This window comes from Pseudophryne corroboree, chromosome 12, assembly GCF_028390025.1.
Source record: "Pseudophryne corroboree isolate aPseCor3 chromosome 12, aPseCor3.hap2, whole genome shotgun sequence".
NCBI lineage: Eukaryota > Metazoa > Chordata > Amphibia > Anura > Myobatrachidae > Pseudophryne > Pseudophryne corroboree.
In genome coordinates, this window is record NC_086455.1 from 160,420,352 (window position 1) to 160,445,776 (window position 25,425).

At 50.0% G+C, this 25,425-nt stretch overlaps 1 protein-coding gene across 2 annotated transcripts in view; it reads left to right on the forward strand.

Annotated features, from left to right (window-relative positions):
- The window catches only part of ENTPD5 (ectonucleoside triphosphate diphosphohydrolase 5 (inactive)), a 48,884-nt gene that overhangs the window by 21,171 nt on the left and 2,288 nt on the right, over positions 1 to 25,425 (forward strand). Inside the window, exons 1-10 of one of the 2 annotated variants that reach the window (XM_063948334.1) lie at positions 1,785 to 1,950; positions 6,752 to 6,971; positions 9,128 to 9,207; positions 9,931 to 10,074; positions 13,076 to 13,151; positions 13,659 to 13,694; positions 22,710 to 22,792; positions 22,886 to 22,965; positions 23,118 to 23,173; positions 24,300 to 24,401. In XM_063948334.1, coding sequence (XP_063804404.1) covers positions 6,773 to 6,971; positions 9,128 to 9,207; positions 9,931 to 10,074; positions 13,076 to 13,151; positions 13,659 to 13,694; positions 22,710 to 22,792; positions 22,886 to 22,965; positions 23,118 to 23,173; positions 24,300 to 24,401 — 856 coding nt within the window. In that variant the 5' untranslated portion in view covers positions 1,785 to 1,950; positions 6,752 to 6,772. Of the gene's footprint in view, positions 1 to 1,784; positions 1,951 to 6,751; positions 6,972 to 9,127; positions 9,208 to 9,930; positions 10,075 to 13,075; positions 13,152 to 13,658; positions 13,695 to 22,709; positions 22,793 to 22,885; positions 22,966 to 23,117; positions 23,174 to 24,299; positions 24,402 to 25,425 lie in introns of those variants that run through there. The other variant, XM_063948333.1, reaches the window with a different exon arrangement.

A 25,425-nucleotide genomic window follows, 5' to 3' on the forward strand; every position in this document is an offset into this window, starting at 1 on the left:
GCAGGGCAGGGCCGTCCAGCGTGCTACCCGCCGCCTCCCCCATGCGACCACGATGAAATTGCAGTCGCCATCTTTGTGATCTGGGCGACTGCGTGTGACGCCACGCCCCCCGTTTGTCTGCCGCCGGCTCCGTTTCCCTGACGCCGCCCCTGCAATGCTCCACTTCCACCTAGGAAGTGGAGCATTGCCGCCCCCCCCCCCCCCCCCTTCTGCCCCGTGAACGCTTCTGCCTAATTGACAGGCAAAGGCGTTTGCATTTACTGCGGAGCACCTACGGTAAATGCGGGCACGTGCGCAGGGCAGGCCCTGCTCATGTGCCCGCATCATCATCGTATTTTTTGCGGTTGGATCGCCAATTGCGATCCAACTTGAATAGGGTCCTATATCGCATTGCGCTAACACTAATATACTGCACACCTTTGTGTGTATCTAGCAAATAAAACGGAGGTGATTTTGTCGCTCTCCCTCCCCCCCTCACCTTACCTCTCTCTACCTCACCCCTCTCTTTCTCCTTTTATCTTCCTCTTCCCCCCTCTCTCCTTCCCTCTCTTTCCCTCCCTTCCTCCCCTCTCTTTCTAGCTTTCACTCCCCTTCCCTCTCACTTTATCCTCTCTCTCTCCCCCCCCTCTCCCTCCCCTCTCCCTCTCCTCTCTCTCTCCCCCCCCTCTCTCTCCCCCCCCCTCTCTCTCCCCCCCCCTCTCTCTCTCCCCCCCTCTCCCCCCCTCTCTCTCTCCCCCTCCCCTCTCCCCCCCTCTCTCTCTCCCCCTCCCCTCTCTCTCTCTCTCCCCCCCTCCCTCTCTGCATTTCTCTCCCTTTCTATCTCTGTATCTCTTCTTCCCTTTCTCTATTTCCCCTTCCCCCTCTTTCTCTATGGGGGAGATGTACTAAGCAGTGAAAAGAGCAGAGAAGTGAGCCAGTGGCGAAGTTGCCCATGACTCAGTATAGGACGGACATACACAAAGATGCTTATATTGGCATCTGCGTCAGCGCTGTATGCAAAAGCTTGCCATTTGCGCGCCCACAAGGTGGGAGCTTACAGTGCCTACTAGAGGTATAGAAGGAGTAAGGTTCTAAGGATCACAGGTGTGAGTGCCCCTACTGGAGAAATTAGGCCACAGCAGCAAATAGCAGTCCTCATACATCAGCAGTTTTCCAGGCACATGCTTTTCTCTTTTCCCTCCAGAAGCTGCTCAGGAACTTTACGTATGACGTTGCAGTACTTACAGGGGGTCATTCAGTCCTGATTGCTCGCTAGAGTTTTTTGCAGCGCTGCGATCAGGTCAGAACTGCGCATGCGTATGCACCGCAATGCGCAGGTGCGTCGCACGGGTACAAAGCGGCGTGTCCAAGCGTTTGCAGGGCGGGTGTCTGACGTCAATTCCAGCCTGGGACAGGCTGCAGTGATCACAGCGGCTGAGTAAGTTTTGGGCAACTCAGAAACTGCACAAAGTTTTTTTGTACAGCTCTGCTACACATGCGATCGCACACTTGCACAGCTTAAATATACTTCCCGGTGGGCGGCAACTGTGCGAACGCAGGACTGTAAAAAACAGCTAGCGAGCGCACAGGGCTGAATGACCCCCACGGTACCTGTACCCCCTCCCTGGCAGGTATTCCCTGGCTCTAAAGCTTTTCACTTAACTCAATTTCAAAGATTTTTTTTTTTCTTTATACACCAATTACTCCAGTAGGATCCATAGATTATATAATGAGGTATGTTCTCCTTTAAGAGGTCATACGTTTCACACTGTACTTTAGACTTCATACTCGTTTGTGCTAATGCTTACAATTAGTTGTGTCATATTTGTACACCGCTGCCAGTAAAACAAGTAAAACTGGCAAAATAGAAAATATCATGTAACAAATACTTTGGGCAGTGCACGCGGACTAATCTCTAAAAGAACTCTGAAAACTCTCCGGAGAGCTGTAGAACTCATCTGGAATTTGGAGGTACAGTGATAGATAGCAGTGTACTGTACAGTGTGACAGGGGGCAGGAATACTGGAGGTATAGTGATAGAGAACAGTGTACTGTACAGTGTGACAGGGGGCAGGAATACTGGAGGTATAGTGATAGAGAACAGTGTACTGTACAGTGTGACAGGGGGCAGGAATACTGGAGGTATAGTGATAGAGAGCAGTGTACTGTACAGTGTGACAGGGGGCAGGAATTCTGGAGGTATAGTGATAGATAGCAGTGTACTGTACAGTGTGACAGGGGGCAGGAATACTGGAGGTATAGTGATAGAGAGCAGTGTACTGTACAGTGTGACGGGGCAGGAATACTGGAGGTATAGTGATAGAGAGCAGTGTACTGTACAGTGTGACAGGGGGCAGGAATACTGGAGGTATAGTGATAGAGAGCAGTGTACTGTATAGTGATAGAGAGCAGTGTACTGTACAGTGTGACAGGGGGCAGGAATTCTGGAGGTATAGTGATAGAGAGCAGTGTACTGTACAGTGTGACAGGGGGTAGGAATTCTGGAGGTATAGTGATAGAGAGCAGTGTACTGTACAGTGTGACAGGGGGCAGGAATACTGGAGGTATAGTGATAGAGAACAGTGTACTGTACAGTGTGACAGGGGGCAGGAATACTGGAGGTATAGTGATAGAGAGCAGTGTACTGTACAGTGTGACGGGGCAGGAATTCTGGAGGTATAGTGATAGAGAGCAGTGTACTGTACAGTGTGACAGGGGGCAGGAATACTGGAGGTATAGTGATAGAGAGCAGTGTACTGTACAGTGTGACAGGGGGCAGGAATACTGGAGGTATAGTGATAGAGAGCAGTGTACTGTACAGTGTGACAGGGGGCAGGAATACTGGAGGTATAGTGATAGAGAGCAGTGTACTGTACAGTGTGACAGGGGGCAGGTATTCTGGAGGTATAGTGATAGAGAGCAGTGTACTGTACAGTGTGACAGGGGGCAGGAATTCTGGAGGTATAGTGATAGAGAGCAGTGTACTGTACAGTGTGACAGGGGGCAGGAATACTGGAGGTATAGTGATAGAGAGCAGTGTACTGTACAGTGTGACAGGGGGCAGGAATACTGGAGGTACTGTATAGTGATAGAGAGCAGTGTACTGTACAGTGTGACGGGGCAGGAATTCTGGAGGTATAGTGATAGAGAGCAGTGTACTGTACAGTGTGACAGGGGGCAGGAATACTGGAGGTATAGTGATAGAGAGCAGTGTACTGTACAGTGTGACAGGGGGCAGGAATACTGGAGGTATAGTGATAGAGAGCAGTGTACTGTACAGTGTGACAGGGGGCAGGAATACTGGAGGTATAGTGATAGAGAACAGTGTACTGTACAGTGTGACAGGGGGCAGGAATACTGGAGGTATAGTGATAGAGAGCAGTGTACTGTACAGTGTGACGGGGCAGGAATTCTGGAGGTATAGTGATAGAGAGCAGTGTACTGTACAATGTGACAGGGGGCAGGAATACTGGAGGTATAGTGATAGAGAACAGTGTACTGTACAGTGTGACAGGGGGCAGGAATACTGGAGGTATAGTGATAGAGAGCAGTGTACTGTACAGTGTGACGGGGCAGGAATACTGGAGGTATAGTGATAGAGAGCAGTGTACTGTACAGTGTGACGGGGCAGGAATTCTGGAGGTACTGTATAGTGATAGAGAACAGTGTACTGTACAGTGTGACAGGGGGCAGGAATTCTGGAGGTATAGTGATAGAGAGCAGTGTACTGTACAGTGTGACAGGGGGCAGGAATACTGGAGGTACTGTATAGTGATAGAGAGCAGTGTACTGTACAGTGTGACGGGGCAGGAATACTGGAGGTATAGTGATAGAGAGCAGTGTACTGTACAGTGTGACAGGGGGCAGGAATACTGGAGGTATAGTGATAGAGAGCACTGTACTGTACAGTGTGACAGGGGGCAGGAATTCTGGAGGTATAGTGATAGATAGCAGTGTACTGCACAGTGTGACAGGGGGCAGGAATTCTGGAGGTATAGTGATAGAGAGCAGTGTACTGTACAGTGTGACGGGGCAGGAATTCTGGAGGTATAGTGATAGAGAGCAGTGTGCTGTACAGTGTGACAGGGGGCAGGAATTCTGGAGGTATAGTGATAGAGAGCAGTGTACTATATAGTGTGACGGGGCAGGAATTCTGGAGGTATAGTGATAGAGAGCAGTGTACTGTACAGTGTGACAGGGGGCAGGAATACTGGAGGTATAGTGATAGATAGCAGTGTACTGCACAGTGTGACAGGGGGCAGGAATTCTGGAGGTATAGTGATAGAGAGCAGTGTACTGTACAGTGTGACGGGGCAGGAATTCTGGAGGTATAGTGATAAAGAGCAGTGTACTGTACAGTGTGACAGCGGGCAGGAATTCTGGAGGTATAGTGATAGAGAACAGTGTACTGTACAGTGTGACGGGGCAGGAATTCTGGAGGTACTGTATAGTGATAGAGAACAGTGTACTGTACAGTGTGACAGGGGGCAGGAATTCTGGAGGTATAGTGATAGAGAGCAGTGTACTGTACAGTGTGACGGGGCAGGAATTCTGGAGGTATAGTGATAAAGAGCAGTGTACTGTACAGTGTGACAGCGGGCAGGAATTCTGGAGGTACAGTGATAGAGAGTAGTGTACTGTACAGTGTGACAGGGGGCAGGAATTCTGGAGGTATAGTGATAGAGAGCAGTGTACTATATAGTGTGACGGGGCAGGAATTCTGGAGGTATAGTGATAGAGAGTAGTGTACTGTACAGTGTGACTGGGGGCAGGAATTCTGGAGGTATAGTAATAGAGAGCAGTGTACTGTACAGTGTGACAGGGGGCAGGAATACTGGAGGTATAGTGATAGAGAGCAGTGTACTGTACAGTGTGACAGGGGGCAGGAATTCTGGAGGTATAGTAATAGAGAGCAGTGTACTGTACAGTGTGACGGGGCAGGAATTCTGGAGGTATAGTGATAGAGAGCAGTGTACTGTACAGTGTGACGGGGCAGGAATACTGGAGGTATAGTGATAGATAGCAGTGTACTGCACAGTGTGACAGGGGGCAGGAATTCTGGAGGTATAGTGATAGAGAGTAGTGTACTGTACAGTGTGACTGGGGGCAGGAATTCTGGAGGTATAGTAATAGAGAGCAGTGTACTGTATAGTGATAGAGAGCAGTGTACTGTACAGTGTGACGGGGCAGGAATTCTGGAGGTACTGTATAGTGATAGAGAACAGTGTACTGTACAGTGTGACAGGGGGCAGGAATACTGGAGGTACTGTATAGTGATAGAGAACAGTGTACTGTACAGTGTGACAGCGGGCAGGAATTCTGGAGGTATCGTAATAGAGAGCAGTGTACAGTACAGTGTGACAGGGGGCAGGAATTCTGGAGGTATAGTAATAGAGAGCAGTGTACTGTACAGTGTGATAGCAGGCAGGAATTCTGGAGGTATAGTGATACAGAGCAGTGTACTGTACAGTGTGACAGGGGGCAGGAATTCTGGAGGTATAGTGATAGAGAGCAGTGTACTATATAGTGTGACGGGGCAGGAATTCTGGAGGTATAGTGATAGAGAACAGTGTACTGTACAGTGTGACAGGGGGCAGGAATTCTGGAGGTATAGTAATAGAGAGCAGTGTACTGTACAGTGTGACAGGGGGCAGGAATTCTGGAGGTATAGTGATAGAGAGCAGTGTACTGTACAGTGTGACAGCTGGCAGGAATACTGGAGGTATAGTGATAGAGAGCAGTGTACTGTACAGTGTGACAGCGATCAGGAATTCTGGAGGTATAGTGAGAGAGAGCAGTGTACTGTACAGTGTGACGGGGCAGGAATTCTGGAGGTATAGTGATAGATAGCAGTGTACTGTACAGTGTGACGGGGCAGGAATTCTGGAGGTATAGTGATAGAGAGCAGTGTACTGTACAGTGTGACGGGGCAGGAATACTGGAGGTACTGTATAGTGATAGAGAACAGTGTACGGTACAGGGGGCAGGAATTCTGGAGGTACTGTATAGTGATAGAGAACAGTGTACGGTACAGGGGGCAGGAATTCTGGAGGTATAGTGATAGAGAACAGTGTACTGTACAGTGTGACAGGGGGCAGGAATTCTGGAGGTATAGTGATAGAGAACAGTGTACTGTACAGTCTGACAGGGGGCAGGAATTCTGGAGGTATAGTGATAGAGAACAGTGTACTGTACAGTCTGACAGGGGGCAGGAATTCTGCCCAACTCTATTCCGTATTTTAATACTTCAGCTCATCAGCCTGAAACGTCATTATGTAATTGCTGCTAAAAGTAAAATACTAGTTACCTTATTTAAAATCGGCTAATATTTTATTTATAAGGTTCCATGAATTAATAAACAGAATTAGAGACGTTATACTGTGTAGGTGTATTTGCCGCGTGACTCAGTCGGCGCTTGTTTTCTACAGCACAGGCATGTTAGAGTTAAGTCTGTCAGCAGGACGGCTTACAACTTTATCTTCCACCTTCCGATAAACTTCTCCAACTGTAACGTCTTCATAGGAACATTCTTTTAAGTTGTTGTTTTCTTGTTCTTTTCATTAGATGATTTGTGTGTTGGAGTTAGTTGCTCTTTAGGCCAGTCACTGTAATCTGATGAGGTCAGACACAGCGCAGTTTGTCGCGTTACCTCATTTTATAGCTCCGTGGGTCTGTGTGCTTTTCCCGCTGACGCATCAGGACTGTGCCACAATCAGATACTTGTAAGCAGCCTGCAGCAACCCGATACATCACAGCGGCTTTCTCTCTGCAGGGCCTGCCGCTTCCTGACAGCATGAGGTGCGCCGTGTCCACCATCGCTACACTATGGTCTACCCTTGTGATTGGCTGCTGCTTGTCAGACCTGAGGTCCGTATTACCGTCTGCCCTGGAAGCACAGACTGCCACCAATAATACCATCTATGGCATTGTTTTTGATGCGGGCAGTACTGGGACCCGAATCCACATCTACGTCTTCCAGCAGAGAACAGCAGGTGAGCGTGTTGTGGGGCAGATGCCTCACTTAGTTACCCTCTTGGATTAGACCTCCACAAAGTATTTGTAATATGAAGAAGCCAGCTTTAAAGTTTAGGAGCTAGAACATCATAGGCAACCAAAATATATGAAAACTTGTATAGACCACCACATGTGCCCCTTCAGTGTCCCTCAAATCCCCACATGCCATCAGATCACCATACATGCCTTTGCAGGGGTTATTGGGTTCTGCCGTATGTCCATTCCTGCACCCACTTCATATTATGCCACACAGGAGGGCCCAAATTCATGTGATGCCACACAGGAGGGTCCAAATTCATGTGATGCCACACAGGAGGGCCCAAATTCATGTGATGCCACACAGGAGGGCCCAAATTCATGTGATGCCACACAGGAGGGCCCAAATTCATGTGATGCTACACAGGAGGGCCCAAATTCATGTGATGCCACACAGGAGGGCCCAAATTCATGTAGGAGGGCCCAAATTCATGTAGGAGGGCCCAAATTCAGGTGATGCCACACAGGAGGGCCCAAATTCAGGTGATGCCACACAGGAGGGCCCAAATTCAGGTGATGCCACACAGAAGGGCCCAAATTCAGGTGATGCCACACAGGAAGGCCCAAAATCAGGTGATGCCACACAGGAGGGCCCAAATTCAGGTGATGCCACACAGGAGGGCCCAAATTCAGGTGATGCCACACAGGAGGGCCCAAATTCAGGTGATGCCACACAGGAGGGCCCAAATTCAGGTGATGCCACACAGGAGGGACCCAAATTCCGGTGATGCCACACAGGAGGGCCCAAATTCAGGTGATGCCACACAGTAGGGCCCAAACTCATATCATGCCACATACTATGTCCAAATTATATCATGACACAGGGTATGACCTAAATTCATATTATGCCACACAGTAGGGACCAAATTCATGTGATGCCACACACTAGGTTCCAAATTTATATTATGCCACACAGTAGGGCCCAAATTCTTGTGATGCCACACGGTAGGACCCAAATTCTTGTGATGCCACACGGTAGGACCCAAATTCTTGTGATGCCACACAGTAGGGCCCAAATTCTTGTGATGCCACACGGTAGGACCCAAATTCTTGTGATGCCACACGGTAGGACCCAAATTCTTGTGATGCCACACGGTAGGACCCAAATTCTTGTGATGCCACACAGTAGGGCCCAAATTCATGTGATGCCACACAGTAGGGCCCAAATTCATGTGATGCCACACAGTAGGGCGCAGATACATATCATGCCACACACTAGGTTCCAAATTCATGTGATGCCACACAGTAGGGCCCAGATACATATCATGCCATATGATATGGCCCAAATTAATATAATGCCTCACAGCAGGGCCCAAATTAATATAATGCCTCACAGAAGGGCCCAAATTAATATAATGCCTCACAGAAGGGCCCAAATTCATATCATGCCACACACTAGGGCCCAAATTCATACCACAAAGTAGGGCCTAAATTCATATTATGCCACACAGTAGGAACTAAAATCATATTATGCCACACCGTAGGGCCCAAATACATGTTATACCACACAGCAGGGCCCAAATACATGTTATACCACACAGCAGGGCCCAAATACATATTATACCACACAGTAGGGCCCAAATACATATTATGTCACTCCGTAGGTTCCAAATTCATATTATGCCACACAGTAGGGCCCCAATTCATATAATGCCACACAGTAGGGCCCCAATTCATATAATGCCAAACAGTAGGGCCCCAATTCATATAATGCCACACAGTAGGGCTCAAATTCATATTATGCCACATAGTATGCCCCAAATTCATATCATGCCACACAGCAAGACCCACATTTATCTCTAGGTGACTTTCTTATAGTATTGGGAGTCTGTCACTGAAATCTCCTCTAAGTATTTGGATTAGTAGAGAGAGACTTTGTGGGAGTCTAATTATGGACATATTGGGGGAAATGTACTAAGCCTTGAAGAGTGATAAAGTAGAGAGATAAACTACCAACCAAGCCGCTCCTACAGTAACTGTAATTTTTCAAATCCAGCCTGTGGCATGGCAGTTAGGAGCTGATTGGTTGGTACTTTATTTCTCTCCACTTTATCTCTCTACTCACTAGTTATCATCTCAACTGCTTTCCTTCTTCCAGGATCACCTCTAGAGCTGGAAGGAGAAATCTTTGAGTCTATGAAGCCGGGACTGTCTGCTTTTGCTGATCAGCCGGAGAAGGTTAGCTGGAGGCCCTGACACTGCGGTGGGAGCTGTGAGTGGGTGGTGGGGGAGGGGGTGGGGCATGAGAGCTCTCAATGGGGCTGTGATTGGTGGAGAGAGCTGAAAGTTGTGAGGGGGATGCACTGGATGTATTGCTTACATAATTAATTGGAAATGTAAGTTTATCGTTTAAAACTGCCATATGTATTATTTACTATTCAGATTGCGTTCACAGCTGTTACCTACAAAAATCAGGATTGCCCACTAGCCAGGGTAGCTACAGTGCCACCTCCAGCCGCTACTGTAGTTTTCATCTATGGAGCACTGGCCACCCAGTGGTGGAGTTGTGTACTGCATGGCATGAAACATTTCACGTCTTAAGAGCGCCAATGCGCAGTTTTATTGCACATTTAGTATTCAACCAGGGATGGTCCTTTGGTGCAATTTCAGGATATGTGCACAGTTGTGTGTGTGTGTGTATAAATAGGCTTACCATACTATCCCTTAAAACTGGGACACTCATGAATTACACAGGCTCTAAAGCCAGGTGGCACGCAGGCTTCTAGTCAGCCAGCCACAGAACCAGTGTAATTCAGGAGTGTCGCGGTTTAAAGGCATAGTATGGTCAGCCTATGTATAAAATATGTGTATTTTGTGATTTTCTGAGCAAATTTGCGGTGACATATTGCAGACTGAGTTACACAAACACTTTTGTGACCGGTTGCCGGTAATTTCCCTCAGGGTGCAGAGACGGTACGCTCATTGCTCCGCATGGCGCAGGACTATATTCCTTCCACCCACTGGAAGAAAACTCCGTTGGTGCTAAAAGCCACTGCTGGGCTCCGACTGCTCCCGGAACACCAAGCTGAAGCTCTGCTCTATGAGGTGAGGACGGAACAGAGAAATTACAGATGCACAACTGAAAGTTGAAGTTAGGGTACATAGAGCAATGCTGTATATGCTCTGCAATTGATGGCACACCGTCATGTAGGGATAATGCCCTGCAGCTAGGGACACATAGAGTGCAATTGATCTCCTAATATGGATGCATGGGTTGTGTAATGGAATGATCAGCCTGCTATGAGTGGTGTATATCCAGGAGGGCAGATTCTTCATTTACAGAAGAGATTATTTTGTGGGACTTTCTGCAGTGATTGGTGCATTGGCAAGGGGCTGTTCTGTGTACTGGTTGTGTGTTGGAGGTGATGTTCTGTGTACTGGTTGTGTGTTGGAGGTGATGTTCTGTAGGGAGAGTTGTGTGTTAAAGGTGATGTTCTGTGGGAAGGGTTGTGTGATGGAGGTGATGTTCTGTGGGAAGGGTTGTGTGATGGAGGTGATGTTCTGTGGGGAGAGTTGTGTGATGGAGGTGATGTTCTGTGGGAAGGGTTGTGTGATGGAGGTGATGTTCTGTAGGGAGAGTTGTGTGATGGAGGTGATGTTCTGTGTGGAGAGTTGTGTGTTGGAGGTGATGTTCTGTGGGAAGGGTTGTGTGTTGGAGGTGATGTTCTGTGGGAAGGGTTGTGTGTTGGAGGTGATGTTCTGTGGGGAGAGTTGTGTGTTGGAGGTGATGTTCTGTGGCGAGAGTTGTGTGTTGGAGGTGATGTTCTGTGGGAAGGGTTGTGTGTTGGAGGTGATGTTCTGTGGGGAGAGTTGTGTGTTGGAGGTGATGTTCTGTGGGGAGAGTTGTGTGTTGGAGGTGATGTTCTGTGGGGAGAGTTGTGTGTTGGAGGTGATGTTCTGTGGGGAGAGTTGTGTGTTGGAGGTGATGTTCTGTGGGGAGAGTTGTGTGTTGGAGGTGATGTTCTGTGGGGAGAGTTGTGTGTTGGAGGTGATGTTCTGTGGGAAGGTTGTGTGTTGGAGGTGATGGTCTGTGGGGAGAGTTGTGTGTTGGAGGTGATGTTCTGTGGGAAGGTTGTGTGTTGGAGGTGATGGTCTGTGGGTACAGTTGTGTAGTGCAGGTGGGGATTGTGGGACAATTATGTACCGGATGTCAATGATTCTATAGTAGCAGGAATATCCTGCACAAAACATTGCGTACTAGAGGAGATAAACTGCGGGGGGATTGTGTACTAGAGGAGATAAACTGTGGGGGGATTGTGTATTGCAGGGAATGTCCTGCGGGGGGATTGTGTATTGCAGGGGATGTCCTGCGGGGGGGGATTGTGTATTGCAGGGGATGTCCTGCGGGGAGGGGGGGGGGGGGGGGGTTTGTGTATTGCAGGGGATGTCCTGCGGGGGGGGGGGGGGATTGTGTATTGCAGGGGATGTCCTGCGGGGGGGATTGTGTATTGCAGGGGATGTCCTGCGGGGGGGAGGGGGGGGGGATTGTGTCCTGCGGGGGGGAGGGGGGGGGATTGTGTATTGCAGGGGATGTCCTGCGGGGGGGGGGGGGGGGGGGGGATTGTGTATTGCAGGGGATGTCCTGCGGGGGGATTGTGTATTGCAGGGGATGTCCTGCGGGGATGATTGTGTATTGCAGGGGATGTCCTGCGGGGGGGGATTGTGTGTTGCAGCGGATATCCTGCGGGGGGGATTGTGTATTGCAGGGGATGTCCTGTATGGGGGTGTAGTGTGTTGCAGCGGATGTCCTGTGGGGGGATTGTGTGTTGCAGAGGATATCCTGTGGGGGGGATTGTGTATTGCAGGGCATGTCCTGTATGGGGGTGTAGTGTATTGCAGGGGATGTCCTGTGGGGGGATTGTGTGTTGCAGCGGATGTCCTGTGGGGGGATTGTGTATTGCAGGGGATGTCCTGTGGGGGGGATTCTGTATTGCAGGGGATGTCCTGCGGGGGGGATTGTGTGTTGCAGCGGATATCCTGCGGGGGGGATTGTGTATTGCAGGGGATGTCCTGTATGGGGGTGTAGTGTATTGCAGAGGATGTCCTGTGGGGGGATTGTGTGTTGCAGCGGATGACCTGTGGGGGGATTGTGTGTTGCAGAGGATATCCTGTGGGGGGGATTGTGTATTGCAGGGCATGTCCTGTATGGGGGTGTAGTGTATTGCAGGGGATGTCCTGTGGGGGGATTGTGTGTTGCAGCGGATGACCTGTGGGGGGATTTTGTATTGCAGGGGATGTCCTGTGGGGGGGATTGTGTATTGCAGGGGATGTCCTGTGGGGGGATTGTGTATTGCAGGGGATGTCCTGTATGGGGGTGTTGTGTGCAGGAGGGGATGTCCTGTGGGGGGGATGTATATTGCAGGGGATGTCCTGTATGGCGGTGTTGTGCGCAGGAGGGGATGTCCTGTGGGGGGATTGTGTATTGCAGGGCATGTCCTGTATGGGGGTGTTGTGCGCAGGAGGGGATGTCCTGGGGGGGGATTATATTGCAGGGGATTTCCTGTATGGCGGTGTTGTGCGCAGGAGGGGATGTCCTGTGGAATGATTGGGTACTGCAGGGGATGTCCTGTATGGGGGTGTTGTGTGCAGGAGGGGATGTCCTGTGGGGGGGGATGTATATTGCAGGGTATGTCCTGTATGGGGGTGTTGTGTGTTGCAGGGGATGTCCTGTATGGGGGTGTTGTGCGCAGGAGGGGATGTCCTGTGGGAGGGATGTATATTGCAGGGGATGTCCTGTATGGGGGTGTTGTGCGCAGGAGGGGATGTCCTGTGGGGGGGATGTATATTGCAGGGGATGTCCTGTATGGGGGTATTGTGTGCAGGAGGGGATGTCCTGTGGGGCGGGGGGGGGGATGTATATTGCAGGGGATGTCCTGTATGGGGGTGTTGTGCGCAGGAGGGAATGTCCTGTGGGTGGACTATGTATATCCTGCGTAGAGGCATTGTATATTGGAGGGCATGTTTTGTGTGGAAGGTTCTGTACCGTTGTGGGGTGTACCGTTGTGATGTTGCATTAGTCACGGATGGGCCTCTCACTCATCTTTAGGTGAGGAAAGTCTTCCGTTCTTCTCCGTTCCTGGTCCCAGAAAACAGTGTCAGTATCCTGGATGGAACAGATGAAGGTCGGTGTATTTTATCGCATTGTATATTTTGTGTTTTATAGTCAATAATAACAGTGCCGCTCCTTCTACTAACTAGGGGGTGCTGACCGCTCCTTCTACTAACTAGGGGGTGCTGACCATTCCTTCTACTAACTAGGGGGTGCTGACCATTCCTTCTACTAACTAGGGGGTGCTGACCATTCCTTCTACTAACTAGGGGGTGCTGACCATTCCTTCTACTAACTAGGGGGTGCTGACCATTCCTTCTACTAACTAGGGGGTGCTGACCATTCCTTCTACTAACTAGGGGGTGCTGACCATTCCTTCTACTAACTAGGGGGTGCTGACCAATTGCGCGGGTAGGAAACACTACCCGTTTCCTTTTTTTTAAACAACGCTATTGCCACGTGTCAGTCCAGTGACCCAGTCATTAACCCCTTGGAGAAGCTCAGTCAGTTATTCATACATTATGTCTGTGGCTGATTCTATAGATTTGTCTCATTATAACACTGTGATTGTTCTTTATAGGGATCTTAGCCTGGACCACGGTTAATTTCCTAACAGGTAAGTGGGCAGAGATGTATAATGAATACAGTCGGTGATTGGGGATAATCGGTTACCAGCGCCCAAGGGTGGCGGTACAGTGTAGTAACTGTGTGTGATGTAGGCTGGCGTTACAGTGTAGTAACTGTGTGTGTGCTGTAGGCTGGCGTTACAGTGTAGTAACTGTGTGTGTGATGTAGGTGTAGGTGTGTGTGTGTGTGTGTGTGTGTGTGTGTGCTGTAGGCTGGCGGTACAGTGTAGTAACTGTGTGTGTGCTGTAGGTTGGCGGTACAGTGTAGTAACTGTGTGTGCTGTAGGTCGGCGGTACAGTGTAGTAACTGTGTGTGTGATGTAGGCTGGCGGTACAGTGTAGTAACTGTGTGTGTGCTGTAGGCTGGCGGTACAGTGTAGTAACTGTGTGTGTGCTGTAGGTTGGCGGTACAGTGTAGTAACTGTGTGTGTGCTGTAGGCTGGCGGTACAGTGTAGTAACTGTGTGTGTGCTGTAGGTTGGCGGTACAGTGTAGTAACTGTGTGTGTGATGTAGGCTGGCGGTACAGTGTAGTAACTGTGTGTGTGATGTAGGCTGGCGGTACAGTGTAGTAACTGTGTGTGTGCTGTAGGCTGGCGGTACAGTGTAGTAACTGTGTGTGTGCTGTAGGCTGGCGGTACAGTGTAGTAACTGTGTGTGTGCTGTAGGTTGGCGGTACAGTGTAGTAACTGTGTGTGTGCTGTAGGCTGGCGGTACAGTGTAGGAACTGTGTGTGTGCTGTAGGCTGGCGGTACAGTGTAGTAACTGTGTGTGTGCTGTAGGGTGGTGGTACAGTGTAGTAACTGTGTGTGATGTAGGCTGGCGGTACAGTGTAGTAACTGTGTGTGTGCTGTAGGTTGGCGGTACAGTGTAGTAACTGTGTGTGTGCTGTAGGCTGGCGGTACAGTGTAGTAACTGTGTGTGTGCTGTAGGCTGGCGGTACAGTGTAGTAACTGTGTGTGTGCTGTAGGCTGGCGGTACAGTGTAGTAACTGTGTGTGTGATGTAGGCTGGCGGTACAGTGTAGTAACTGTGTGTGTGCTGTAGGCTGGCGGTACAGTGTAGTAACTGTGTGTGTGCTGTAGGCTGGCGGTACAGTGTAGTAACTGTGTGTGTGCTGTAGGCTGGCGGTACAGTGTAGTAACTGTGTGTGTGCTGTAGGCTGGCGGTACAGTGTAGTAACTGTGTGTGTGCTGTAGGTTGGCGGTACAGTGTAGTAACTGTGTGTGTGCTGTAGGCTGGCGGTACAGTGTAGGAACTGTGTGTGTGCTGTAGGCTGGCGGTACAGTGTAGTAACTGTGTGTGTGCTGTAGGTCGGCGGTACAGTGTAGGAACTGTGTGTGTGCTGTAAGCCGGTGGTACAGTGTAGTAACTGTGTGTGTGCTGTAGGTCGGCGGTACAGTGTAGTAACTGTGTGTGTGCTGTAGGTCGGCGGTACAGTGTAGTAACTGTGTGTGTGCTGTAGGTCGGCGGTACAGTGTAGGAACTGTGTGTGTGCTGTAGGTCGGCAGTACAGTGTAGGAACTGTGTGTGCTGTAAGCCAGTGGTACAGTGTAGGAACTGTGTGTGCTGTAGGTCGGCAGTACAGTGTAGGAACTGTGTGTGCTGTAAGCCAGTGGTACAGTGTAGGAAGTGTGTGTGTGCTGTAGGTCGGCGGTACAGTGTAGGAACTGTGTGTGTGCTGTAGGTCGGCGGTACAGTGTAGGAACTGTGTGTGCTGTAGGTCGGCAGTACAGTGTAGGAACTGTGTGTGCTGTAAGCCTGTGGTACAGTGTAAGAACTGTGTGTGTGCTGTAGGTCGGCGGTACAGTGTAGGAACTGTGTGTGTGCTGTAGGTCGGTGGTACAGTGTAGGAACTGTGTGTGCTGTAGGTCGGCAGTACAGTGTAGGAACTGTGTGTGCTGTAAGCCAGTGGTACAGTGTAGGAACTGTGTGTGCTGTAGGTCGGCAGTACAGTGTAGGAACTGTGTGTGCTGTAAGCCAGTGGTACAGTGTAGGAACTGTGTGTGTGCTGTAGGTCGGCGGTACAGTGTAGGAACTGTGTGTGTGCTGTAGGTCGGCGGTACAGTGTAGGAACTGTGTGTGCTGTAGGTCGGCAGTACAGTGTAGGAACTGTGTGTGTGCTGTAGGTCGGCGGTACAGTGTAGGAACTGTGTGTGTGCTGTAAGCCGGTGGTACAGTGTAGTAACTGTGTGTGTGCTGTAGGTCGGCGGTACAGTGTAGTAACTGTGTGTGTGCTGTAGGTTGGCAGTACAGTGTAGTAACTGTGTGTGTGCTGTAGGTCGGCGGTACAGTGTAGGAACTGTGTGTGTGCTGTAGGTCGGCAGTACAGTGTAGGAACTGTGTGTGCTGTAAGCCAGTGGTACAGTGTAGGAACTGTGTGTGCTGTAGGTCGGCAGTACAGTGTAGGAACTGTGTGTGCTGTAAGCCAGTGGTACAGTGTAGGAACTGTGTGTGTGCTGTAGGTCGGCGGTACAGTGTAGGAACTGTGTGTGTGCTGTAGGTCGGCGGTACAGTGTAGGAACTGTGTGTGCTGTAAGCCTGTGGTACAGTGTAAGAACTGTGTGTGTGCTGTAGGTCGGCGGTACAGTGTAGGAACTGTGTGTGCTGTAAGCCTGTGGTACAGTGTAGGAACTGTGTGTGTGCTGTAGGTCGGCGGTACAGTGTAGGAACTGTGTGTGTGCTGTAGGTCGGCGGTACAGTGTAGGAACTGTGTGTGCTGTAGGTCGGCAGTACAGTGTAGGAACTGTGTGTGTGCTGTAGGTCGGCGGTACAGTGTAGGAACTGTGTGTGTGCTGTAAGCCGGTGGTACAGTGTAGTAACTGTGTGTGTGCTGTAGGCTGGCGTTACAGTGTAATAACTGTGTGTGTGATGTAGGCTGGCGGTACAGTGTAGTAACTGTGTGTGTGATGTAGGGTGGCGGTACAGTGTAGTAACTGTGTGTGTGCTGTAGGCTGGCGTTACAGTGTAATAACTGTGTGTGTGATGTAGGCTGGCGGTACAGTGTAATAACTGTGTGTGTGATGTAGGCTGGCGGTACAGTGTAGTAACTGTGTGTGTGATGTAGGGTGGCGGTACAGTGTAGTAACTGTGTGTGTGCTGTAGGCTGGCGGTACAGTGTAGGAACTGTGTGTGTGCTGTAGGCTGGCGGTACAGTGTAGTAACTGTGTGTGTGATGTAGGTTGGCGGTTACAGTGTAGAGTAAACTGTGTGTGTGATGTAGAGGGTGGCGGGTACAGTGTAGTAACTGTGTGTGTGATGTAGGCTGGCGGTACAGTGTAGTAACTGTGTGTGTGCTGTAGGGTGGCGTTACAGTGTAATAACTGTGTGTGATGTAGGCTGGCGTTACAGTGTAGTAATTGTGTGTGTGCTGTAGGCTGGCGGTACAGTGTAATAACTGTGTGTGCTGTAGGCTGGCGGTACAGTGTAGTAACTGTGTGTGTGCTGTAGGTTGGCGGTACAGTGTAGTAACTGTGTGTGTGCTGTAGGTTGGCGGTACAGTGTAGTAACTGTGTGTGTGCTGTAGGTTGGCGGTACAGTGTAGTAACTGTGTGTGTGCTGTAGGCTGGCGGTACAGTGTAGTAACTGTGTGTGTGCTGTAGGGTGGCGTTACAGTGTAATAACTGTGTGTCGTGATGTAGGCTGGCGGTACAGTGTAGTAATTAGTGTGTGTGCTGTAGGCTGGCGGTACAGTGTAGTAACTGTGTGTGTGCTGTAGGTTGGCGGTACAGTGTAGTAACTGTGTGTGTGATGTAGGCTGGCGGTACAGTGTAGTAACTGTGTGTGTGATGTAGGCTGGCGTACAGTGTAGTAACTGTGTGTGTGTGCTTGTAGGTTGGCGGTACAGTGTAGTAACTGTGTGTGTGCTGTAGGCTGGCGGTACAGTGTAGTAACTGTGTGTGTGATGTAGGGTGGCGGTACAGTGTAGTAACTGTGTGTGTGATGTATGGTGGTGGTACAGTGTAGTAACTGTGTGTGTGCTGTAGGTTGGCGGTACAGTGTAGGAACTGTGTGTGTGCTGTAGGTCGGCGGTACAGTGTAGGAACTGTGTGTGTGCTGTAGGTCGGCGGTACAGTGTAGGAACTGAGTGTGTGCTGTAGGTCGGCAGTACCGTGTAGGAACTGTGTGTGTGCTGTAGGGTCGGCGGTACAGTGTAGGAACTGTGTGTGTGCTGTAAGCCGGTGGTACAGTGTAGTAACTGTGTGTGTGCTGTAGGCTGGCGTTACAGTGTGTAATAACTGTGTGTGTGATGTAGGCTGGCGGTACAGTGTAGTAACTGTGTGTGTGATGTAGGGTGGCGGTACAGTGTAGTAACTGTGTGTGTGCTGTAGGCTGGCGTTACAGTGTAATAACTGTGTGTGTGATGTAGGCTGGCGGTACAGTGTAATAACTGTGTGTGTGATGTAGGCTGGCGGTACAGTGTAGTAACTGTGTGTGTGATGTAGGGGTGGCGGTACAGTGTAGTAACTGTGTGTGTGCTGTAGGCTGGCGGGTACAGTGTAGGAACTGTGTGTGTGCTGTAGGCTGGCGGTACAGTGTAGTAACTGTGTGTGTGTGATGTAGGTTGGCGGTACAGTGTAGTAACTGTGTGTGTGATGTAGGGTGGCGGTACAGTGTAGTAACTGTGTGTGTGATGTAGGCTGGCGGTTACAGTGTAGTAACTGTGTGTGTTGCTGTAGGGTTGGCGTTACAGTGTAATAACTGTGTGTGATGTAGGCTGGCGTTACAGTGTAAGTAATTGTGTGTGTGCTGTAGGCTGGCGGTACAGTGTAAATAACTGTGTGTGCTGTAGGCTGGCGGTACAGTGTAGTAACTGTGTGTGTGCTGTAGGTTGGCGGTACAGTGTAGTAACTGTGTGTGTGCTGTAGGTTGGCGGTACAGTGTAGTAACTGTGTGTGTGCCTGTAGGTTGGCGGTACAGTGTAGTAACTGTGTGTGCTGTAGGCTGGCGGTACAGTGTAGTAACTGTGTGTGTGCTGTAGGGTGGCGTTACAGTGTAATAACTGTGTGTGTGATGTAGGGCTGGCGGTACAGTGTAGTAATTGTGTGTGTGCTGTAGGGCTGGCGGTACAGTGTAGTAACTGTGTGTGTGCTGTAGGTTGGCGGTACAGTGTAGTAACTTGTGTGTGTGATGTAGGCTGGCGGTACAGTGTAGTAACTGTGTGTGTGATGTAGGCTGGCGGTACAGTGTAGTAACTGTGTGTGTGCTGTAGGTTGGCGGTACAGTGTAGTAACTGTGTGTGTGCTGTAGGCTGGCGGGTACAGTGTAGTAACTGTGTGTGTGATGTAGGAGGTGGCGGTACAGTGTAGTAACTGTGTGTGTGATGTATGGTGGTGGTACAGTGTAGTAACTGTGTGTGTGATGTAGGCTGGCGGTACAGTGTAGTAACTGTGTGTGTGCTGTAGGCTGGCGGTACAGTGTAGTAACTGTGTGTGTGCTGTAGGGTGGCGGTACAGTGTAGTAACTGTGTGTGCTGTAGCTGTAGGTGGCGGTACAGTGTAGTAACTGTGTGTGTGCTGTAGGTTGGCGGTACAGTGTAGTAGTAACTGTGTAGTGTGCTGTACGGTTGGGCGGTACAGTGTAGTAACTGTGTGTGCTGTAGGCTGGCGGTACAGTGTAGTAACTGTGTGTGTGCTGTAGGTTGGCGGTACAGTGTAGTAACTGTGTGTGCTGTAGGCTGGGCGGTACAGTGTAGTAACTTGTGTGTGTGCTGTAGGCTGGCGGTACAGTGTAGTAACTGTGTGTGTGATGTAGGCGGGCGGTACAGTGTAGTAACTGTGTGGGTGCTGTAGGGTGGCGGTACAGTGTAGTAACTGTGTGTGTGCTGCTTAGGTCGGCGTACAGTGTAGTAACTGTGGTGTGCTGTAGGGTCGGCGGTACAGTGTAGGAACTGTGTGTGTGCTGTAGGTCGGCGGTACAGTGTAGGAACTGTGTGTGTGCTGTAGGTCGGCAGGTACAGTGTAGGAACTGTGTGTGTGCTGTAGAGTCGGCAGGTACAGTGTAGGAACTGTGTGTGCTGTAGAGCCTGGGGTACAGTGTAGGAACTGTGTGTGTGCTGTAGGTTGGCAGGTACAGTGTAGGAACTGTGTGTGTGCTGTAGGTCGGCGGTACAGTGTATGAACTGTGTGTGTGCTGTAGGTCGGCAGGTACAGTGTAGGAACTGTGTGTGTGCTGTAGGTCGGCAGGTACAGTGTAGGAACTGTGTGTGTGCTGTAGGTCGGCGGTACAGTGTAGGAACTGTGTGTGTGCTGTTAGGTCGGCGGTTACAGGTGGTAGGAAACTGTGTGTGTGCTGTAGGTCGGCGGGTACAGTGTAGGAACTGTGTGTGTGCTGTAGGTCGGCGGTACAGTGTAGGAACTGTGTGTGTGTGCTGTAGGTCGTGGCGGTATAGTGTAGTAACTGTGTGTGTGCTGTAGGTCGGCGGTACAGTGTAGGAAACTGTGTGTGTGTGCTGTAGGGTCGGCGGTACAGTGTAGGAACTGTGTGTTGCTGCGGTAGGTACTCGGCGGTACAGTGTAGGGAACTTGTGTGTGCTGTAGGTTCTGGGCGGTAAAGTGTAGTTAACTGTGATGATGTGATGTAGTGTAGTAACTGTGTGTGTGATGTAGGCTGGCGGTACAGTGTAGTAACTGTGTGTGTGCTGTAGGCTGGCGGTACAGTGTAGTAACTGTGTGTGTGATGTAGGCTGGCGGTACAGTGTAGTAACTGTGTGTGTGATGTAGGCTGGCGGTACAGTGTAGTAACTGTGTGTGTGATGTAGGCTGGCGGTACAGTGTAGGAACTGTGTGTGCTGTAGGTTGGCGGTACAGTGTAGTAACTGTGTGTGTGCTGTAGGGTGGCGGTACAGTGTAGTAACTGTGTGTGTGCTGTAGGTTGGCGGTACAGTGTAGTAACTGTGTGTGTGCTGTAGGCTGGCGGTACAGTGTAGTAACTGTGTGTGTGATGTAGGCTGGCGGTACAGTGTAGTAACTGTGTGTGTGATGTAGGGTGGCGGTACAGTGTAGTAACTGTGTGTGTGATGTAGGCTGGCGGTACAGTGTAGTAACTGTGTGTGTGCTGTAAGCCTGTGGTACAGTGTAAGAACTGTGGGCCTAATTCAGCCCTGTTCACTCTCTAGGTTTTTTTTGCAGTCCTGCGTTCGCATAGTCGCCGCCCATAGGGGAGTGTATTTTCGCTTTGCAAGTGTGCGGACGCATGTGTAGCAGAGTGGTACAAACAGATCATGTGCAGTCTCTGCGCAGCCCAGAACTTACTCAGCCGCTGCAAACACTTCAGCCTGTCCGGGACCGGAATTGACGTCAGGAACCCTCCCTGAAAACGCCTGGACACGCCTGCGTTTTTCCAACCACTCCCAGAAAAGGGTCAGTTGACATCCACAAACGCCTTCTTCCTGTCAATCTCCTTGCGAACGCCCGTGGGAATGGATTCTTTGCACAAACCCATCGCTGAGCGGCAATCTGCTTTGTACCCGTGTGATGTGACTGCGCATTGCGGTGCATATGCATGCGCAGTTCAGACCTGATCGCTAGGCTGCGCTTTTGTACAGCCTGCGATCTGGTCTGAATTAGGCCCTGTGTGTGCGGTAGAGTAGCAGTACAGGGTAGTAACTGTGTGTGTGCGGTAGAGTAGCAGTACAGGGTAGTAACTGTGTGTGTGCTGTAGGTTAGCAGTACAGTGTAGTAACTGTGTGTGTGCTGTAGGTTAGCTGTACAGTGTAGTAACTGTGTGTGTGTGTGTGTGTGTGTGTGTGTGCGCGTGCGTGCGGTAGGCCGGTGGTACAGTGTAATAACTGTGCGTTCTGTAGGTAAGTCATAGAGCATGGTAATCTGTGTTGTAGGTCAGTCACGCAGTCCGTGTCTGTGCCCTAGGTCAGTCACGCAGTCAGTGTTTGTGTTCTAGGTCAGTCACACATGTTGTAGGTCAGTCACACAGTCAGTGTTGTAGGTCAGTCACACAGTCCGTGTTGTAGGTCAGTCACACAGTCCGTGTTGTAGGTCAGTCACACAGTCCGTGTTGTAGGTCAGTCACACAGTCCGTGTTGTAGGTCAGTCACACAGTCCGTGTTGTAGGTCAGTCACACAGTCCGTGTTGTAGGTCAGTCACGCAGTCCGTGTCTGTGCCCTAGGTCAGTCACGCAGTCAGTGTTTGTGTTCTAGGTCAGTCACACATGTTGTAGGTCAGTCACACAGTCAGTGTTGTAGGTCAGTCACACAGTCCGTGTTGTAGGTCAGTCACACAGTCCGTGTTGTAGGTCAGTCACACAGTCCGTGTTGTAGGTCAGTCACACAGTCCGTGTTGTAGGTCAGTCACACAGTCCGTGTTGTAGGTCAGTCACACAGTCCGTGTTGTAGGTCAGTCACACAGTCCGTGTTGTAGGTCAGTCACACAGTCCGTGTTGTAGGTCAGTCACGCAGTCCGTGTCTGTGCCCTAGGTCAGTCACGCAGTCAGTGTTTGTGTTCTAGGTCAGTCACACATGTTGTAGGTCAGTCACACAGTCAGTGTTGTAGGTCAGTCACACAGTCCGTGTTGTAGGTCAGTCACACAGTCCGTGTTGTAGGTCAGTCACACAGTCCGTGTTGTAGGTCAGTCACACAGTCCGTGTTGTAGGTCAGTCACACAGTCCGTGTTGTAGGTCAGTCACACAGTCCGTGTTGTAGGTCAGTCACACAGTCCGTGTTTGTGTTCTAGGTCAGTCACACATGTTGTAGGTCAGTCACACAGTCAGGGTCTGTGTTGTTGGTCAGTGACACAGTCCGCGTCCGTGTTGTAAGTCAGTCACACAGTCCGTGTTTGTGTTCTAGGTCAGTCACACATGTTGTAGGTCAGTCACACAGTCAGGGTCTGTGTTGTTGGTCAGTGACACAGTCCGCGTCTGTGTTGTAGGTCAGTGACACAGCCTGTGTGTGTGTTCTAGGTCAGTCACACAGTCCGTGTCTGTGTTGTAGGTCAGTCACACAGTCCGTGTTTGTGTTCTAGGTCAGTCACACAGTCCGTGTCTGTGTTGTAGGTCGGTTACATGGAGATCGCAGTGTTGGGACTCTGGATTTGGGAGGAGGCTCCACACAGATCACCTTTCTGCCACTGTATAAGGTAAAACAGTATGCTGGGTGCACGTCTCATACTGTACGTCCTGCAGTACCTCCACCTCTGTCCTTACTCACCATTTCTGCTTTGTGTCTTCAGGCAACACTGGATCAGACACCACAGGACTTTCTGGCTTCCTTTGAGCTGTTTAACAGCACCTACCGCTTATACACACACAGGTAGGTAGGCGATAGCTCAGACGCCTGCAGCTTGGTACAGGTCAGTTGTGTGCAGTGCGTGGTCTGTGTGTGCGCTGCTCCAGGGGTGTTACACATACTGTATCTTACTCTGTCTACATGTGATCTCAGAAGGACTTGTGTGTGTATTACAGTTATCTGGGACTCGGTCTGAAGGCAGCTCGTCTGGCCGTGCTTGGAGCGTCTGCAGGTAATACACTATTGCATATTTCTCACTAAGGTGGGTGTACGGCTCTCCCATATGGGAGCACCTAAGATTCCCTGATGTTTGTACCTACAGTGACCGACCGTCAGTATAATTACTCAGTCCTAATTCAGTGCAAATCATACACCTATCCTCAGATCGCACCAAGCAGCCCTACCTAGCACACTATGGGGGGTCATTCCGAGTTGATCGCTAGTCAAAAATGTTCGCTGCGCAGCGATTAAGTGAAAAAGCGGCACTTCTGCGCATGCAGCACACTTTCACAACAGGCAATGTATTTTTACACAAGGTCTAGCGACTCTTTTCAGTCGCAAAGGCAGACGCAGAGTGATTGACATGAAGTGGGCGTTTCTGGGTGTCAACTGACCGTTTTCAGGGAGTGTTAGAAAAAATGCAGGCATGCCAGGAAAAACGCAGGCGTGGCTGGCCGAACGCAGGGCGTGTTTGTGACATCAAAACCGGAACTGAATGGTCTGAAGTGATCGCAAGTGCCGAGTAGGTCTGGAGCTACTCTAAAACTGCACAATTTTTTTTTGTAGCCGCTCTGCGATCCATTCGTTTGCACTTCTAAGCTAAAACACACTCCCAGAGGGCGGCGGCATAGCGTTTTCATGACTGCTAAAAACTGCTAGCGAGCAATCAACTCGGAATGACCCCCTATAAGCGAAACCCAAGTACCTAGTACTCTGCAAACCAAAATGCAAAGTGGAGTAAAAAGTGCACAGCGTGGGAATTGCACCATATAGCGCAAAGAGCATAGACGTGTGAGGTCACATGACCATACTCTTAATACATATACACCAGAGCAGCAGGTCACTGACCGGATGAGGCTTACAGGGAATGTGGGTGTGGTACAGAAGTGGTGAGAAGAGCTGTCAGGTGACCGACTGCACCAACCTGCTCTCTAAATATAATAAAATCCAGAGCAGTTCCACGCACTAAGAAAAGCATCCGCGCATGCATTCACCCCTGGTGGCCTATAGGAAGCAGGGTTATTGCCGGCTCATGCATCTCCCACATTCACCAGGGGATGACCGAGACAGGTTGCCAGTGTGCCAATGAGGTGCCAAGTACACACACAGCTCCTGTATCTTACACACCTCTGTCTCAGCCCAACAGGAAGAGGTGCTCCGCAGCCACTGCTTTCCCCCAGGGCTGGATGCTGAGTGGACGTTTGCTGGGGTCACCTACAGATACGGAGGGATCTCTGATGGTGAGTGGATAACGCACATTGTTCATCACCCATTAGGGAGCCAGTGTTTGTAACAAGGGCTAATAGAGTTAGTGGGGGAACAGATGTCCTGTCCTCTTACAGGAGTATTCCAGGAGAGCGTATGCACTCCACAGCACCACCTCATACCCTTGGCCCAGTCATTAAGATCACACTATGTAATGTGGCAGGAGAGGTAATTTGCCACCTGTAAGCTACACACAGGGTCCTGGGGGTAGGTGGGAAGTGTGGATGGACCGGGTTCCCATCCATTGGACCCAGACCAGGTCTTATAGGCTTCTTAGCCCAAGAAGCTGCTTCATCAGCCAGCACCTGGGTGCTGGGATAAAAGCAGAGTCTCTCCCATGAGTCAGGGCTCCTGAAGGCAGTTAGTGTCCAGGTGATAGGCCTGCTAGGGACAGTGGGATCCAGAGGGCTGGGCCACTAGTGTCAGGATGCCGGGACCTGAACGGTTCCTTATCAAGTAAGAGGGAGTGAGACAGGGCCTAACCTCCCTGGTAGTTTATACTGAAGACAGTGATCTTTGTTTTATGTATATCTTTGTTTATGAGCTACCTGAATAAAAGGTATTTGTTGTTTTTGCACAAGCCTGGAGTCGGTCGTTGGTGGAATTTTTGTAGCAGATTGCATTCTAGCAAGACTCCTGTTACAGTAATATATATATATATATATATATATATATATATATATATATATATATAGATGTTCGGCTCTATTAAATATTTCCCAACATGACGACCTATATAGGACCCCTATTTTTGTTTCTGACCTAAAAAAATTAAAGCAGTTTCAGATCGGATGGGACATAAGACCTTATTCAGGTTTGTTAGCAAACCAACAAAAAGCACATTAATGGGCAAAACCATGTGTACTGCAGGAGGGGCAGATGTAACGTCAGGTACTGTTATAGAACCCTCGTGAACTGTTGCTCCTGTGTAAGGGCAAATTGCATCCTCTAAATAGCATGGTCACATGACCCCTGGTTGAAATCCCATTGGCCACCTTG